At 45.8% G+C, this 18004-nt stretch overlaps 1 protein-coding gene across 1 annotated transcript in view; it reads left to right on the plus strand.

Annotated features, from left to right (window-relative positions):
• The window catches only part of LOC311130515 (FERM, ARHGEF and pleckstrin domain-containing protein 2-like), an 84727-nt gene that overhangs the window by 15944 nt on the left and 50779 nt on the right, over positions 1–18004 (plus strand). The window contains exons 3-5 of the mRNA XM_084163274.1: positions 12889–12993; positions 16446–16488; positions 16582–16660. Coding sequence (XP_084019400.1) covers positions 12889–12993; positions 16446–16488; positions 16582–16660 — 227 coding nt within the window. The remainder of the gene's footprint in view (positions 1–12888; positions 12994–16445; positions 16489–16581; positions 16661–18004) is intronic.

Below are 18004 nucleotides of genomic sequence, written 5' to 3' on the forward strand. Positions count from 1 at the left end.
GCAACACGGACTTTCAACTCCCTCCAAAGATTTTCTATGGGGTTGAGATCTGGAGACTGGCTAGGCCACTCCAGGACCTTGAAATGCTTCTTACGAAGCCACTCCTTCGTTGCCCAGGCGGTGTGTTTGGGATCATTGTCATGCTGAAAGACCCAGCCACATTTCATCTTCAATGCCCTTGCTGATGGAAGGAGGTTTTCACTCAAAATCTCACGATACATGGCCCCATTCATTCTTTCCTTTACACGGATCAGTCGTCCTGGTCCCTTTGCAGAAAAACAGCCCCAAAGCATGATGTTTCCACCCCCATGCTTCACAGTAGGTATGGTGTTCTTTGGATGCAACTCGGCATTCTTTGTCCTCCAAACATGACAAGTTGAGTTTTTACCAAAAAGTTATATTTTGGTTTCATCTGACCATATGACATTCTCCCAATCCTCTTCTGGATCATCCAAATGCACTCTAGCAAACTTCAGACGGGCCTGGACATGTACTGGCTTAAGCAGGGGGACACGTCTGGCACTGCAGGATTTGAGTCCCTGGCGGCGTAGTGTGTTACTGATGGTAGGCTTTGTTACTTTGGTCCCAGCTCTCTGCAGGTCATTCACTAGGTCCCCCCATGTGGTTCTGGGATTTTTGCTCACCGTTCTTGTGATCATTTTGGCCCCACAGGGTGAGATCTTGCGTGGAGCCCCAGATCGAGGGAGATTATCAGTGGTCTTGTATGTCTTCCATTTCCTAATAATTGCTCCCACAGTTGATTTCTTCAAACCAAGCTGCTTACCTATTGCAGATTCAGTCTTCCCAGCCTGGTGCAGGTCTACAATTTTGTTTCTGGTGTCCTTTGACAGCTCTTTGGTCTTGGCCATAGTGGAGTTTGGAGTGTGACTGTTTGAGGTTGTGGACAGGTGTCTTTTATACTGATAACAAGTTCAAACAGGTGCCATTAATACAGGTAACGAGTGGAGGACAGAGGAGCCTCTTAAAGAAGAAGTTACAGGTCTGTGAGAGCCAGAAATCTTGCTTGTTTGTAGGTGACCAAATACTTATTTTCCACCATAATTTGCAAATAAATTCATAAAAAATCCTACAATGTGATTTTCTGGATTTTTTTCTCTCATTTTGTCTGTCATAGTTGACGTGTACCTATGATGAAAATTACAGGCCTCTCATCTTTTTAAGTGGGAGAACTTGCACAATTGGTGGCTGACTAAATACTTTTTTCCCCCAGTGTGATGAGACTTACATCGACGGACTACAATTACTTGTCCTAATATCGAATATGGTTTGTGGGTGTGCTGTAAAAACTAGAAATAAGAAACCATGGAAGTGGTCGGCTATAATCTTTCACAAACGTCTATTGACTAATCTAATTTAAAAGTATGGCTAGTTTCCCTGAATATAGATAACACTCCTCAGTAACATTAGCTAGTTTGCACCGATTTAAAAAAAAAAAAATATATATATATATAAAAAAAAATTAAACCGGGGAACTATTAAGAGAGGATGGAAGTGACGAGACGTTTCCTGAGGCATACAGCGGTCCCATCAGTGGCATTCCACGCACACCAGAACAAAATGGAGTGGGGTAAGTGTTTACGATTATCTAACATTTGATTTGAATAGTAGCTAGCTGTTCTCATGAAATGTGATAGGCTTGTCAATTTTCTCCTGGATAGGCTGTCCATGTCATCCGCTGCATCTGTGTGAATGCCCTCCTCTCAAAGCCAAAGAATAGCTGAGTACAACAAAACGACTAAGAATGCTCAGAACTGAGCGTTACTTATTATTCAAAATGGAGTGGGGTCATTATTTTCCGCTGTATTCAATTTGATTCAAGTGCTTTCCAACTACAATTTCCACATGCTTGAGAAACGAATAAATTGACTTTAAACACAGTGTACAAAACATTATGAACACCTGCTCTTTCCATGTCATAGACTGACCAGGTGAAAGCTATGATCCCTTACTGATGTCACCTGTTAAATCCACTTCAATCAGTGTAGATGAAGGGGAGGAGACGGGTTGAAGAAGGGTTTGTATGTCTTTAGACAATTGAGACATGGATTGTGTATGTGTGCCATTCAAAGGGTGAATGGGCAAGACAAAAGATTGAAGTGCCTTTAAACGGGGTATGGTAGTAGGTGCCAGGTTTGTGTCAAGAACTGCAAAACTGCTGTGTTTTTCACGCTCAACAGTTTCCCTTGTGTATCAAGAATGGTCCACCACCCAAAGGACATCCAGCCAACTTGACACAACTGGAGGACGCATTGGAGTAAACATGGGCCAGCATCCCTGTGGAACGCTTTCGACACCTTGTAGAGTCCATGCCCCGACGAATTGAGGCTGTTCTTAGGGGAATAGGGGACATGCTTGCTGTGGACGTCAGGTTGATATAGGAGACGTGCCTGCTGTGGACAGTGAATGGACTCCCCAATGGTGGAACAAGCTCCCTCACGACGCCAGGACAGCGGAGTCACTCACCACCTTCCGGAGACACTTGAAACCCCACCTCTTTAAGGAATACCTGGGATAGGATAAAGTAATCCTTACCCCACCCCCCAAAAAAATAATATATAATGTGTATATATATATATATATATATAATGTAAATGAGCTCCTGAGTGGCGCAGTGGTCTAAGGCGCCGCATCGCAGTGCTAACTGTGCCACTAGAGATCCTGGTTCGAATCCAGGCTCTGTCGCAGCCGGCCGCGACCGGGAGACTCATGGGCGGCGCACAATTGGCCTAGCGTTGTCCAGGGTAGGGGAGGGAATGGCCGGCAGGGATGTAGCTCAGTTGGTAGAGCATGGCGTTTGCAACGCCAGGGTTGTGGGTTCGATTCCCATGGGGAGCCCGTATAAAAAATAAATAAAAAATGTATTCACTAACTGTAAGTCGCTCTGGATAAGAGCGTCTGCTAAATGACTAAAATGTAAAGTGGTTATCCCACTGGCTATAAGATGAATGCACCAATTTGTAAGTCGCTCTGGATAAGAGCGTCTGCTAAATGACGTAAAATGTAAATGTCTGCTGGAGTAACGTCCCATTCAGAACCAGAATAGAGGACAAGCCTCAACCGTTGCTGGTAAATTCTTTGGGGGATGGGTGCTCCTTTTCAAGTGTGCTTAGAGGCACCCTTTTTCTAGTGTGGGGCCTGACTATATCCACTGCACTAATCCCTACATTAATGCAATGTACGAAACCAAAAAGTGTCCCATATGTTCTTTCTGTATGTAATGATTGTATTCACTGGTTTCTCCTCTTTCCACATTTCAGCCACTCTTTTTAAGATTCTACGTCGTTCTACCCAAAACAAGCAAAACTGGATTGCGCGGCCAATATAGCCCCACCGCTCAAAGATTCAGGAATAACCTGATGGAGAGCGTCCTGCATGGACGAATACTGGGAGCCCAGATCCTGTTGAAGAGGCCGTCGTCTGGCTGCCAACATAGCCCCCCCCCCCCAGCAAGGAGGTCACTGCAGCACACACGTCTGGCTGCCAACATAGCCCCCCCCAGCAAGGAGGTCACTGCAGCACACACGTCTGGCTGCCAACATAGCCCCCCCCCAGCAAGGAGGTCACTGCAGCACACACGTCTGGCTGCCAACATAGCCCCCCCCCAGCAGGGAGGTCACTGCAGCACACACGTCTGGCTGCCAACATAGCCCCCCCCCAGCAAGGAGGTCACTGCAGCACACACGTCTGGCTGCCAACATAGCCCCCCCAGCAAGGAGGTCACTGCAGCACACACGTCTGGCTGCCAACATAGCCCCCCCCCCAGCAAGGAGGTCACTGCAGCACACACGTCTGGCTGCCAACATAGCCCCCCCCAGCAAGGAGGTCACTGCAGCACACACGTCTGGCTGCCAACATAGCCCCCCCCCAGCAAGGAGGTCACTGCAGCACACACGTCTGGCTGCCAACATAGCCCCCCCCCCCAGCAAGGAGGTCACTGCAGCACACACGTCTGGCTGCCAACATAGCCCCCCCCAGCAAGGAGGTCACTGCAGCACACACGTCTGGCTGCCAACATAGCCCCCCCCCAGCAAGGAGGTCACTGCAGCACACACGTCTGGCTGCCAACATAGCCCCCCCCCAGCAAGGAGGTCACTGCAGCACACACATCTGGCTGCCAACATAGCCCCCCCCAGCAAGGAGGTCACTGCAGCACACACATCTGGCTGCCAACATAGCCCCCCCCCAGCAAGGAGGTCACTGCAGCACACACGTCTGGCTGCCAATAAACAAGCCTCAACCGTTGCTGGTAAATTCTTTGGGGGATGGGTGCTCCTTTTCAAGTGTGCTTAGAGGCACCCTTTTTCTAGTGTGGGGCCTGACTATATCCACTGCACTAATCCCTACATTAATGCAATGTACGAAACCAAAAAGTGTCCCATATGTTCTTTCTGTATGTAATGATTGTATTCACTGGTTTCTCCTCTTTCCACATTTCAGCCACTCTTTTTAAGATTCTACGTCGTTCTACCCAAAACAAGCAAAACAGTGGATTGCGCGGCCAATATAGCCCCACCGCTCAAAGATTCAGGAATAACCTGATGGAGAGCGTCCTGCATGGACGAATACTGGGAGCCCAGATCCTGTTGAAGAGGCCGTCGTCTGGCTGCCAACATAGCCCCCCCCCCCCAGCAAGGAGGTCACTGCAGCACACACGTCTGGCTGCCAACATAGCCCCCCCCAGCAAGGAGGTCACTGCAGCACACACGTCTGGCTGCCAACATAGCCCCCCCCCAGCAAGGAGGTCACTGCAGCACACACGTCTGGCTGCCAACATAGCCCCCCCCCAGCAGGGAGGTCACTGCAGCACACACGTCTGGCTGCCAACATAGCCCCCCCCCAGCAAGGAGGTCACTGCAGCACACACGTCTGGCTGCCAACATAGCCCCCCCAGCAAGGAGGTCACTGCAGCACACACGTCTGGCTGCCAACATAGCCCCCCCCCAGCAAGGAGGTCACTGCAGCACACACGTCTGGCTGCCAACATAGCCCCCCCCCCCAGCAAGGAGGTCACTGCAGCACACACGTCTGGCTGCCAACATAGCCCCCCCCCCAGCAAGGAGGTCACTGCAGCACACACGTCTGGCTGCCAACATAGCCCCCCCCCAGCAAGGAGGTCACTGCAGCACACACGTCTGGCTGCCAACATAGCCCCCCCCCAGCAAGGAGGTCACTGCAGCACACACATCTGGCTGCCAACATAGCCCCCCCCAGCAAGGAGGTCACTGCAGCACACACATCTGGCTGCCAACATAGCCCCCCCCCAGCAAGGAGGTCACTGCAGCACACACATCTGGCTGCCAACATAGCCCCCCCCAGCAAGGAGGTCACTGCAGCACACACATCTGGCTGCCAACATAGCCCCCCCCCCAGCAAGGAGGTCACTGCAGCACACACGTCTGGCTGCCAACATAGCCCCCCCCCCCATGGTCATGGTCCTACTACACTAATGTAGCATCAGTTGTTACCCTCTGGTCATTATCACACTGGATCTGTAGCATTTTAGAAGTCTATTAATAAATAAATAAATAAATAGGTAATTTAGCAGACGCTCTTATCCAGAGCGACTTACAGGAGCAATTAGGGTTAAGTGCCTTGCTCAAGGGCACATAGACAGATTTTTCACCTAGTCGGCTCGGGGATTAGAACCAGCGACCTTTCGGTTACTGGTACAACGCTCTTAACCACTAAGCTACCTGCCGCCCCTATTAACTGTAGGCTACTACTGTAGCATACCTGCTTTACACTGTCTATTGTATATTTCAACAGTTATTGATGTGAGTTGTTGTCTATACTGTCTATGGGACATTACAGGCGGTGAACAGTGAAAAATAAATGATTGTCTTTGCCGGTTCATGGATGGTCATGTCATTACACACTGTACAGTCGTGGTCAAAAGTTTTGAGAATGACACAAGTATTGGTCTTCACAAAGTTTGCTGCTTCAGTATTCTTTTTTTTAGATATTTTTGTCAGATGTTACTATGGTATACTGAAGTATAATTGCAAGCGTTCCATAAGTGTCAAAGGCTTTCATTGACAATGACATTCAGTTTATGCAAAGAGTCAATATTTGCAGTGTTGACCCTTCGTTTTCAAGACCTCTGCAATCCGCTCTGGCATGCTGTCAATTAACTTCTGGGCCACATCCTGACTGATGGCAGCCTATTCTTGCATAATCAATGCTTGGAGTTTGTCAGAATTTGTGGGGTTTTTGTTTGTCCACCCGCCTCTTGAGGATCGACCACAAGTTCTCAATGGGATTAAGGTCTGGGGAGTTTCCTGGCCATGGACCCAAAATGTCTGTTTTGTTCCCCGAGCAACTTAGTTATCACTTTTGTCTCATGGCAAGGTGCTCCATCATTCTGGAAAAGGCATTATTCGTCACCAAACTGTTCTTGGATGGTTGGGAGAAGTTGCTCTCGGAGGATGTGTTGGTACCATTCTTTATTCATGGCTGTGTTCTTAGGCAAAATTGTGAGTGAGCCCACTCCCTTGGCTGAGAAGCAACCCCACACATGAATGGTCTCAGGATGCTTTACTGTTGGCATGACACAGGACTGATGGTAGCGCTCACCTTGTCTTCTCCGGACAAGCTTTTTTCCGGATGCCCCAAACAATCGGAAAGGGGATTCATCAGAGAAAATGACTTTACCCCAGTCCTCAGCAGTCCAATCCCTGTACCTTTTGCAGAATATCAGTCTGTCCCTGATGTTTTTCCTGGAGAGAAGTGGCTTCCTCGCTGCCCTTCTTGACACCAGGCCATCCTCCAAAAGTCTTCGCCTCACTGTGCGTGCAGATGCACTCACACCTGCCTGCTGCCATTCCTGAGCAAGCTCTGCACTGGTGGTGCCCCGATCCCGCAACTGAATCAACTTTAGGAGACAGTCCTGGCGCTTGCTGGACTTTCTTGGGCGTCCTGAAGCCTTCTTCACAACAATTGAACCGCTCTCCTTGAAGTTCTTGATGATCCGATAAATGGTTGATTTAGAAAGGCAATATCCTTTCCTGTGAAGCCCTTTTTGTGCAAAGCAATGATGACGGCACGTGTTTCCTTGCAGGTAACCATGGTTAACAGAGGAAGAACAATGATTTCAAGCACCACCCTCCTTTTAAAGCTTCCAGTCTGTTATTCTGACTCAATCAGCATGACAGGGTGATCTCCAACCTTGTCCTCGTCAACACTCTCACCTGTGTTAACGAGAGAATCACTGACATGATGTCAGCTGGTCCTTTTGTGTGGCAGGGCTGAAATGCAGTGGAAATGTTTTTTGGGGGGGATTAAGTTCATTTTCATGGCAAAGAGGGACTTTGCAATTCATTGCAATTCATCTGATCACGCTTCATAACATTCTGGAGTATATGCAAATTGCCATCATAAAAACTGAGGCAGCAGACTTCGTGAAAATTAATATTTGTGTCATTCTCAAAACATTTGACCACGACTGTAGGTCTATGCTATGTTTTATTGGCTTTTACCAATTTCCCTCCAGTATTCACATGTTACTGATCCATTGATCTGTTATATTGACCTTCAGTATTCACGTTACAGCAGTCAGATCAATGGATCAGTATCTCATACACTACACTAGCATGTGGCATACTGTAATGAATCACTTGTAGTAGATGGCAACAAAACAGATGGTACTGGTTCTAATGGCATTTTTATTACAGTAGGCCATGTCAGTTGGTTAGGCCATGTCTGGCTGTGAAGCTGAATCATCGTAGTGTAAATTACAACCGGCCCATTTTAAATCCTGTCTCCTTGAATCCTGTCGGCGAGGGATATTTGTGATTAACGGCACAAACAGCACATGAAGGCATGACTCTTCTGTTCCCTCGTCCTAGTCCATCTCCCCCCCCCCCCCCCCCCCCTCCAATCAATGGCAGTCACATGTCTCCCGAGTGGCGCAGTGGTCTAAGGCACTGCATCGCAGTGCTAGCTGTGCCACTAGAGATCCTGGTTCGAATCCAGGCTCTGTTGTAACCGGCCGCGACCGGGAGACCCATGGCCCAGGCACACAATTGGCCCAGGGTAGGGGAGTGAATGGCCGGCAGGGATGTTGGTAGAGCATGGCGTTTGCAACGCCAGGGTTGTGGGTTCGATTCCCACGGGGGGCCAGTATGAAAATAAATAAATATATATAATGTATGCATTCACTAACTGTAAGTCGCTCTGGATAAATGACGTAAAATGTAAACATGTCCCACTCTGCAGCACGAACACACGTTGTCGTTTGCCGTGGATTGCCATGTCCCACAGTTGCCCCACCACTCCCCCTCAGACCTCAGCTCTCGCCACTGCTCCTGGTAGCTCGTCTACCTGCTCCTCCGATTCAGCCTCCCGCCGTGCTCCTAAATTCTGCCTCGAATTAAATATGGCTCTGAAATAAAAATGGTCTTCTACCTCCAAAGTCCGACATGACTTATCAAATGTTATGATGATTTACCGATAACAAGCAAGCTAGCTACTTTAGCTACGAAAGTACGCAACAGGGAGTTTTGTTTACAAAACCACACCAAGTCTCACAGGATGAGAGTGCAGGCAGAACCCAAAGGAGTCCCTAAATGAGGAAGTTGATAAAATCTCCTTAAGATTTATTAGTAGTTAAATTTTAATTGTATAAAATATAAATGACTTTGTAAAACTATTTTAATGAACAACCACCCAGCTTTGGAGTAGTTAAGTCAGGGTTTCCAAAACTCGGTCCTCGGGACCCCAAGGGATGCAGATTTTTTGTTTTTTGCCTTAACACTGCACAGCTGATTTTTCATATAATCAACTAATCATCAAGCTTTGATTTAATTTTGAATCAGCTGTGTAGTGATATAGCAAAAAAACAAAAGGTGCACCCCTTGGGGTTCTGATGGCGGCGTTAGCCTAGCATTTGTGTGAGACTGTAGCATTACATGTAGTAACATTTGGGGTCAGGGAAGGCCGGCAGGTACACCTAATCGCTTCCCCTGATCCTGATTTTAGCGCTAGCTAGCTAACTGTTATCGGCTGACAAACAGTCTTTGGCCAGCTGGTCACATAGCTAGGGCTAGGGTGTTTCCCACTCACAGGTGGTGTAGGTACTATTTCCAGTCTGTTTTACACCTACAGTAAACAGTGTTGATAGTATTGGACTCCTTCCTCAATAGATTAGGTGAGATTTGACATTTGTAACACCCTCCCTACTTTTTTTAAATTTCATTTTCACCTGGCTGCAGGGAATGTTGGCATTTTAGACCCTTTTAATAAATATATATTGTGTAGTAGAAGACCCCCTCAGACTAATATTATTTTATGATTCTTTTTTTAAAGGATAGTTTGGAGACTTCCTGTAGTCTGAGGGACACGATTTGTGTTTTTAGTGATGTGCAGTTCACAAACAATTTAGTTAATTTTGAACAACTCTTTTTACTGACTCACTTTGTGCTTTAGTATTTTTTTGTGAGTGACTCGTTCATTTTGGTGGTTTGTTTTTGACCTGCTGGCCGCAATGAGTCCTACAGCAGGTTTTATACACGCTCAGCGGCTCCAGACGTGCGCCGACAAACAACTGTCTGTCATTTATCCACGCAGGATAATAGATCAGGCAGCATAGAGGAGAAAAATACATCTTTAGAAATGATGATTTATCACATGGTGCAAGAATGAATACAATTTATTGATGATTGAATGTTATCATGGACACAGTTTTGTAGAAGCAAAACATAACTCTGCCCAGAGGAGAGGCGCACTAATTGTGGTTGCTCAATGCTAACTCATTCTCCGTTTAGGAAATGGGTTTGAGTGTAAATTCTCCTGTGAAGTCTTATTCTCCTTGCTTCTCCCTCATGCTGGATTCTAAAACGACTTCAGGCTCTTTCACATGGCTCTCTGCCTGTCTATAAGGAATGTCTTTCACATGGCTCTCTGCTTTTCTATAAGGAATGTCTTTCACATGGCTCTCTGCCTGTCTATAAGGAATGTCTTTCACATGGCTCTCTGCTTTTCTATAAGGAATGTCTTTCACATGGCTCTCTGTCTTGTCTATAAGGAATGTCTTTCACATGGCTCTCTGTCTTGTCTATAAGGAATGTCTTTCACATGGCTCTCTGCTTGTCTATAAGGAATGTGTTTCACATGGCTCTCTGCTTGTCTATAAGGAATGTCTTTCACATGGCTCTCTGCTTGTCTATAAGGAATGTCTTTCACATGGCTCTCTGTCTTGTCTATAAGGAATGTCTTTCACATGGCTCTCTGTCTTGTCTATAAGGAATGTGTTTCACATGGCTCTATGTCTTGTCTATAAGGAATGTCTTTCACATGGCTCTCTGCTTTTCTATAAGGAATGTCTTTCACATGGCTCTCTGTCTTGTCTATAAGGAATGTCTTTCACATGGCTCTCTGTCTTGTCTATAAGGAATGTCTTTCACATGGCTCTCTGCTTGTCTATAAGGAATGTCTTTCACATGGCTCTCTGCTTGTCTATAAGGAATGTCTTTCACATGGCTCTCTGCTTGTCTATAAGGAATGTGTTTCACATGGCTCTCTGCTTGTCTATAAGGAATGTCTTTTCACATGGCTCTCTGCTTGTCTATAAGGAATGTCTTTCACATGGCTCTCTGCTTGTCTATAAGGAATGTCTTTCACATGGCTCTCTGCTTGTCTATAAGGAATGTGTTTCACATGGCTCTCTGCTTGTCTATAAGGAATGTCTTTCACATGGCTCTCTGTCTTGTCTATAAGGAATGTCCTTCACATGGCTCTCTGCTTGTCTATAAGGAATGTGTTTCACATGGCTCTCTGCTTGTCTATAAGGAATGTCTTTCACATGCCTCTCTGTCTTGTCTATAAGGAATGTCTTTCACATGGCTCTCTGTCTTGTCTATAAGGAATGTGTTTCACATGGCTCTCTGCTTGTCTATAAGGAATGTCTTTCACATGGCTCTCTGTCTTGTCTATAAGGAATGTCTTTCACATGGCTCTCTGCTTGTCTATAAGGAATGTCTTTCACATGGCTCTCTGCTTGTCTATAAGGAATGTCTTTCACATGGCTCTCTGTCTTGTCTATAAGGAATGTGTTTCCCTATGGGCCCTGGTCAAAAGTGGTGCACTAAATAGGGAATTAGTGCCGTTTGGGGACACTGCTTCTGACTACGTCCCACTTGTGATTGTGGGAGATGGCGCTGTGTCTCCCAGGCAGGAGAGGAGAGGATTTGATTTACACCCAAAGCCTTCCCGCTTTCTCTTCAACGTTCCTTTACAAGGTTTATGATGAACACACTACTCCTTGAAGTTGTCTTTAAAAAAAAAACTATTTTGCTCAAAACATATTTTTTGACCCTTTAGTGCAGGGTTCTTCAACTCCGGTCCTGGAGGGCTGAAACACCTCTGTTTTTCATCCTCTCCTTCTAATCAGGGGCTAATTCAGACCTGGGACACCAGGTGAGTGCAATTAACTACCAAGTAGAAATAAAAAAACAGTGTTTCGGCTCTCCAGGACCGGAATTGAAGAACCCTGGCCTAGTGTCTGCTTGTTTCTCCTTTCAATGACGACCTAGACAACCAGGTGAGGGGAGTTCCTTACTAATCAGTGACCTTAAGACCTAGACAACCAGGTGAGGGGAGTTCCTTACTAATCAGTGACCTTAAGACCTAGACAACCAGGTGAGGGGAGTTCCTTTACTAATCAGTGACCTTAAGACCTAGACAACCAGGTGAGGGGAGTTCCTTTACTAATCAGTGACCTTAAGACCTAGACAACCAGGTGAGGGGAGTTCCTTATTAATCACTGACCTTAATTCCTCAATCAATTACAAGGGAGGAGGGAAAACCTGCAGACGCTCGGCCCTCCGTGGAACGAGCTGGACAAGGGCTTTCGTGTGTTTACTTTACTGTATTTATACTTGGGATATTGCTTTTCAACACGAAAAGTTCAAAAATCACTGGAGCATGTCTTTTAAAAAAAGGCTACTTCCATTATCTCCCTAGTCTTTGTAGAAACAGAGCGATGTAATGGTCGTGTAGCCAATGCAAACCAGACTTTATTTTTTATAAGGTTTTTAAAAATACAATTTTACATTACAACCAGATGTCTCACACTATCATTTTCTATGGAGGTCACGGGGCTAGGATTCCAAACCCCAACTGCAGTATGTTCCTGGTTAAGGTTGGGCAGTATCCAGATTTTCATACCATTCCTGCTCAAAATACCACAGTATACACGGTCTACCGCCCAAGCCTATTCCTGGTACATAGTAATTAGTGCTGCACTTAGTGAAAACAAACCCAACAGCGTTGCGAAGGTAAGCTGAAGGACGGGGAGAGTTTATTTCCATTACCCTCCCATGTGAATTTACAGTACTCAGTTCAGGTCCAGGGAAGGGCCTGTTAGTTAGGTTGTCATACATAGAAGAGAGAGAATCACCAATCTGTTATTTGTTGACACACAACTCAAGCAAACGACTTCCCGCGGCCACTGGTACAGACATTCTGGCCACTGGTACTGCTATCAGACAGACAGACAGGCCGCTGGTACTGCTATCAGACAGACAGTGGGTCATTGACAGATTCCACAGACACTCACCTCAACTGTGTTCAAGCCTTATAACAGATTGACTCAAATGTGAATGACGTTATGTAACCTGAATGACTGCCTTTGTCCTATTCGGACTGAATTACCTTTAATAATTTGTGTGGTATGTTGAGTGCAGGTTAGTTATTAGAGAACACTAGAATATTTTTATTTTTTTATCACTGACTTGTGAACAATTGACCACTATTTGTGTTCAGACAAGGTACTGTAAATCTAGACAGGGATAGTCTGCATTTTTCATGTCATAAAATATTTATTCTCACAAAGTGGTGACGTGCTCTCCCCCCTCTCTCTGTCTCCTGTAGTCCAGAGCTGACGGACAGACTCTTCTCTCCGACGTGTTCCGGAGGAGCAACCTAATGGAGAGCGATTACTTTGGCCTGGAGTTCCAGAACATGCAGATGAACTGGGTAGGTACTCCACTAACTATGACTTGATGAACGAGTTCACTGGGAAAATAGCTGTTTTGATTATTCTGTAAAGAAGGGAAGATCCTAGAGGATCCTTTTGGAGTTTTAAAAGGTGGTATTTTCTCAGCTGCTCTCTGGACTTTAGACACATCGCCTCTCCTCGCTCTGCAGTGTATTGGTTTAAACTTGTCGTAAAAGCACCCAAATAAAAACGTTAAGAACCGGATGTTGTTGAAACATAAATAAAAATGGTCTGGACGTGGTATTAAAAAAAACCTGTCTAAAAGGAATCAGCGACACACGGGAGACCGTTAGGAGGGCTAGTTCAAAGAGGATGGACCCGGGGACGTTTTCAGATGCCTGCGAGGTTCACTGGATCCATCCTGTGGTCTGTCCAGGAGAGGTCGGAGGTTCAGTCGGATCACAGTTAAGGCAATCTAAAAGCCAACTTCCTTAATAAAAAAAAAAACTTAGCACCCAGTACACATCTGTTCTGACCTGCTGTCAGATTTGCGAAAGGAGTATTGTCATGGAGACCATAGCAATTGAAGTGCACTCAATCTGAATCGATAACGCCATAGTCCTGTAGAGATGGAGACGCCATAGTCCTGTAGAGATGGAGACGCCATAGTCGTGTAGAGATGGAGACGCCATAGTCGTGTAGAGATGGAGACGCCATAGTCGTGTAGAGATGGAGACGCCATAGTCGTGTAGAGATGGAGACGCCATAGTCGTGTAGAGATGGAGACGCCATAGTCGTGTAGAGATGGAGACGCCATAGTCGTGTAGAGATGGAGACGCCATAGTCGTGTAGAGATGGAGACGCCATAGTCGTGTAGACCAGGGATGGGCAACTGTGATGGGGGGGGTGGGGGCCACACACAAAAAATAGAAGTCGTCATGAGGGTACGTAGTGGCTTGTGGGTCTACGTACCCACATCAATGCCCCCCTCGTGACAGTGAAGAGAAACAATTTTAAGTTTTAAAGAGAATTTCCTGCAATTCTACACATTTTGCCATGGGGCGGAGAGACGGTTTTTGCAATTCTAGAACTCATTTCATGCTGTTTTACACATTTTGCTATAGGGTGGAGGCAAATGTTTGCAATGGGCCCCACCCTGGTCGGTAGTTTGACCACTCTTATTACAGGTTTAGATAGCTGGCCGCTAGACTCATTTACCAATCTAAACAAATTAGCTGACATGGGCTAATTAAGTGACTGACTGACATAAGAGAATAACTGGTGATGGACAACCACTTTTTAAAAAAAAAATTGCACCTTGTGTATTCTACTATTCTAACTCTCAACAGTAAGTTGAGACGCAGACTGAGTTCATATACACTAACAGTCAAAAGTTTGGACACCTACTCATTCAAGGGTTTTTATTTTCATTTTTTTAAACAATTTTTTACATTTGTAGAATAATAGTGAAGACATCAAAACTATGAAATAACACATATGGAATCATGTAGTAACCAAAAAAGTGTTAAACAAATCAAATTTATATTTGAGATTCTTCAAATAGCCACCCTTTGCCTTAATGACAGCTTTGCACACGCTTGGCATTCTCTCAACCAGCTTCATGAGGTAGTCACCTGGAATGCATTTCAGAGCCCTATTTTGTAAAATACCAAGTCCATATTATGGCAAGAACAGCTCAAATAAGCAAAGAGAAACGACAGTACATCATTACTTTAAGACATGAAGGTCAGTCAATACGGAGCATTTCAAGAACTTTGAACGTTTCTTCAAGTGCATTCGCAAAACCCATTAAGCGCTATGATGAAACTGGCTCTCATGAGGACCGCCACAGGAATGGAAGACCCAGAGTTACCTCTGCTGCAGAGGATAAGTTCATTAGAGATACCAGCCTCAGAAATTGCAGACCAAATAAATGCTTCACAGAGCTCAAGACGCATCTCAAGATCTCAAGAACTGTTCAGAGGGGACTGTGTGAATCAGGCCTTCATGGTTGAATTGCTGCAAAGAAACCACTACTAAAGGACACCAATAAGAAGAAGAGACCTGCTTGGGCCAAGAAACACGAGCAATGGACATTAGACCGGTGGAAATGTGTCCTTTGGTCTGAAGTCCAAATTGGAGATTTTTGTTTCCAACCGCCGTGTCTTTGTGAGACGCGGTGTGGGTGAAAGGATGATCTCCACATGTGTATTTCCCACCGTAAAGCATGGAGGAGGAGGTGTTATGGTGTGGGGGTGCTTTGCTGGTGACACTCTGTGATTTATTTAGAATTCAAGGCACACTTAATCAGCATGGCTACCACAGCATTCTGCAGCGATACGCCATCTCATCTGGTTTGGGCTTAGTGGGACTATCATTCTTTTTCAACAGGACAATGACCCAACACACCTCCAGGCTGTGTAAGGGCTATTTGACCAAGAAGGAGAGTGATGGAGTGCTGCATCAGATGACCTGGCCTCCAGAATCATACGAGCTCAACCCAATTGAGATGGTTTGGGATGAGTCGGATGGCAGAGTGAAGGAAAAGCAGCCAACAAGTGCTCAGCATATGTGGGAACTCCTTCAAGACTGTTGGAAAAGCATTCCAGGTGAATCTGGTTGAGAGAATGCCAAGAGTGTGCAAAGCTGTCATCAAGGCAAATGGTGGCTATTTGAAGAATCTCAAGTATAAAATATATTTTGATTTGTTTAACACTTTTTAGTTACTACATGATTCCATGTTTGTTATTTCATAGTTTTGATGTCTTCACTATTATTCTACAATGTAGAAAATAGTAAAAATAAAGGAAAACCCTTGAATGAGTAGGTGTGTCCAAACTTTTGACTGATACACACACACACACAAAGGGGGGGCCACCAGTTGCCCATCCCTGGTTTAGACCTTCAACAATTTGAAAGTGATCTTTCAACTGGAATGCTTTCCCATATGTTGCTGATGTCCTTTCCTCACTAAGGTCAAAGGTCATCCAGGTGGCTGTTGTCTTTTTTGTTGTCATTTTAGCAGACGCTCTTATCCAGAGTGACTTACAGTTAGTGAGTGCATACATTTTCACACTGAACGACACTGGACTCATGCTGTCCTGCATCCTTTATATAGAGAGGAGCTGAGGAGGTGGGAATAGAAGGTACATTCCTCTCTCGATCAGGCCCAGGTGTGATTTAAGGTGGAGGGTGGGAGCAGGGTCAATGTGGCCATGGAATGCCCCCAACCCAGCCCCCCCCCCCCCCCCCCCCCCCCCAACCCCTTAACTGTCACTCACAGCGTCCACCACTGTCACCAAGGCAGCCATCTACATAGCTGTGGTCCCATCACGCCTGAATTATGACTGTTGGACAGTACCATCTCTTGGACCACTAGCCACAAACAGAGCAGAGAGGAAGGGAGTATGTGTGTCTAAAGATCTCAAGCGTTCCTTTTTCAATAATGATTTCAAGGCTCCTCATAATTTAACTTTTTTTGTTTTTTCAGGTTTGGTTGGAACCCACGAAGCTCGTAGTGAACCAAGTGAAGAGTAAGTCCACACAGACATGGAGCATTTCTACCACAACAGAATTGGAGTATTGTTTTTAAGTTTACGTCTTGTTTGTTTGTTTGTTTGTTTCAGGACCCATGAACACCCTCTTCAGGCTTTCAGTGAAGTTCTTTCCCCCAGACCCTGGTCAGCTACAGGAAGAGTACACTAGGTCTGACTGTCCCTCACTCTCTGCTGTCCCTCACTCTCTGATGTCCCTCACTCTCTGCTGTCCCTCACTCTCTGCTGTCCCTCACTCTCTGCTGTCTCTCACTCTCTGACTGTCCCTCACTCTCTGCTGTGTCTCAAATGGCACTTTTATTTTAGTGTACTACTTTTTGGTCAAAAGTAGTGCACTATATAGGGAATATGGTGCCATTTGGGGACACACCCTCAGTCTTTCCTCTCTGTGCCGTAGTCGCAGTAGACGTTAACAGGACAGCTGTCATTTAAGATTGAATTGTTCTCAGTCATTATTTTGATAAGCTGATGACACTGCCTCTGACAAGCTGGCATTGTTATTATATAAGAGACGGATGACCAGATGTACACTAAACTAAAGTCCCGACGTATTCAGACCCCTTCACTTTTTCCACATTTTGTAACGTTACAGCCTTATTCTAAAATTGATTAAATTGTTTTTTTCCCCTCATCAATCTACACACGATACCCCATAATGACAAAGCAAAAACCAGGTTTTTAGAAAATTTTGCAAAACAAACAACTGAAATGACATTTATATATAAGTCTTCAGACCCTTTACTCAGTACTTTGTTGAAGCACCTTTGGCAGCGATTACAGCCTTGTGTCTTCTTGGGTATGACGCTACAAGCTTGGCACACCTGTATATGGGGAGTTTCTCCCATTCTTCTCTGCAGATCCTCTCAAGCTCTGTCAGGTTGGATGGGGAGCGTTGCTGCACAGCTATTTTCAGGTCTCTCCAGAGATGTTGGATCGGGTTCAAGTCTGGGTTCTGGCTGGGCCACTCAAGGACATTGAGACTTGTCCCGAAGCCACTCCTGCGTTGTCTTGGCTGTGTGCTTAGGGTCGTTGTCCTGTTGGAAGGTGAACCTTCGCCCCAGTCTGAGGTCCTGAGCACTCTGGAGCAGGTTTTCATCAAGGATCTCTCTGTACTTTGCTCCATTCATATTTGCCTCAATCCTGACTAGTCTCCCAGTCCCTGCCGCTGAAAAACATCCCCACAGCATGATGCTGCCACCACCATGCTTCACCGTAGAGATGGTGCCAGGTTTCCTCCAGACGTGACACTTGGCATTCAGGCCAAAGAATTCAATCTTGGTTTCATCAGACCAGAGGATCTAGTTTCTCATGGTCTGAGAGTCCTTTAGGTGCCTTTTGGCAAACTCAAAGCTAGCTGTCATATGCCTTTTACTGAGGAGTGGCTTCCATCTGGCCACTCTACCATGCTGCAGATATGGTTGTCCTTCTGGAAAGTTGTCCCATCTCCACAGAGGAACTCTGGAGCTCTGTCAGAGTGACCATTGGGTTCTTGGTC

Source organism: Coregonus lavaretus (assembly GCF_964263955.1).
Source record: "Coregonus lavaretus genome assembly, chromosome: 6".
In the NCBI taxonomy this organism is placed as follows: Eukaryota; Metazoa; Chordata; class Actinopteri; order Salmoniformes; family Salmonidae; genus Coregonus; species Coregonus lavaretus.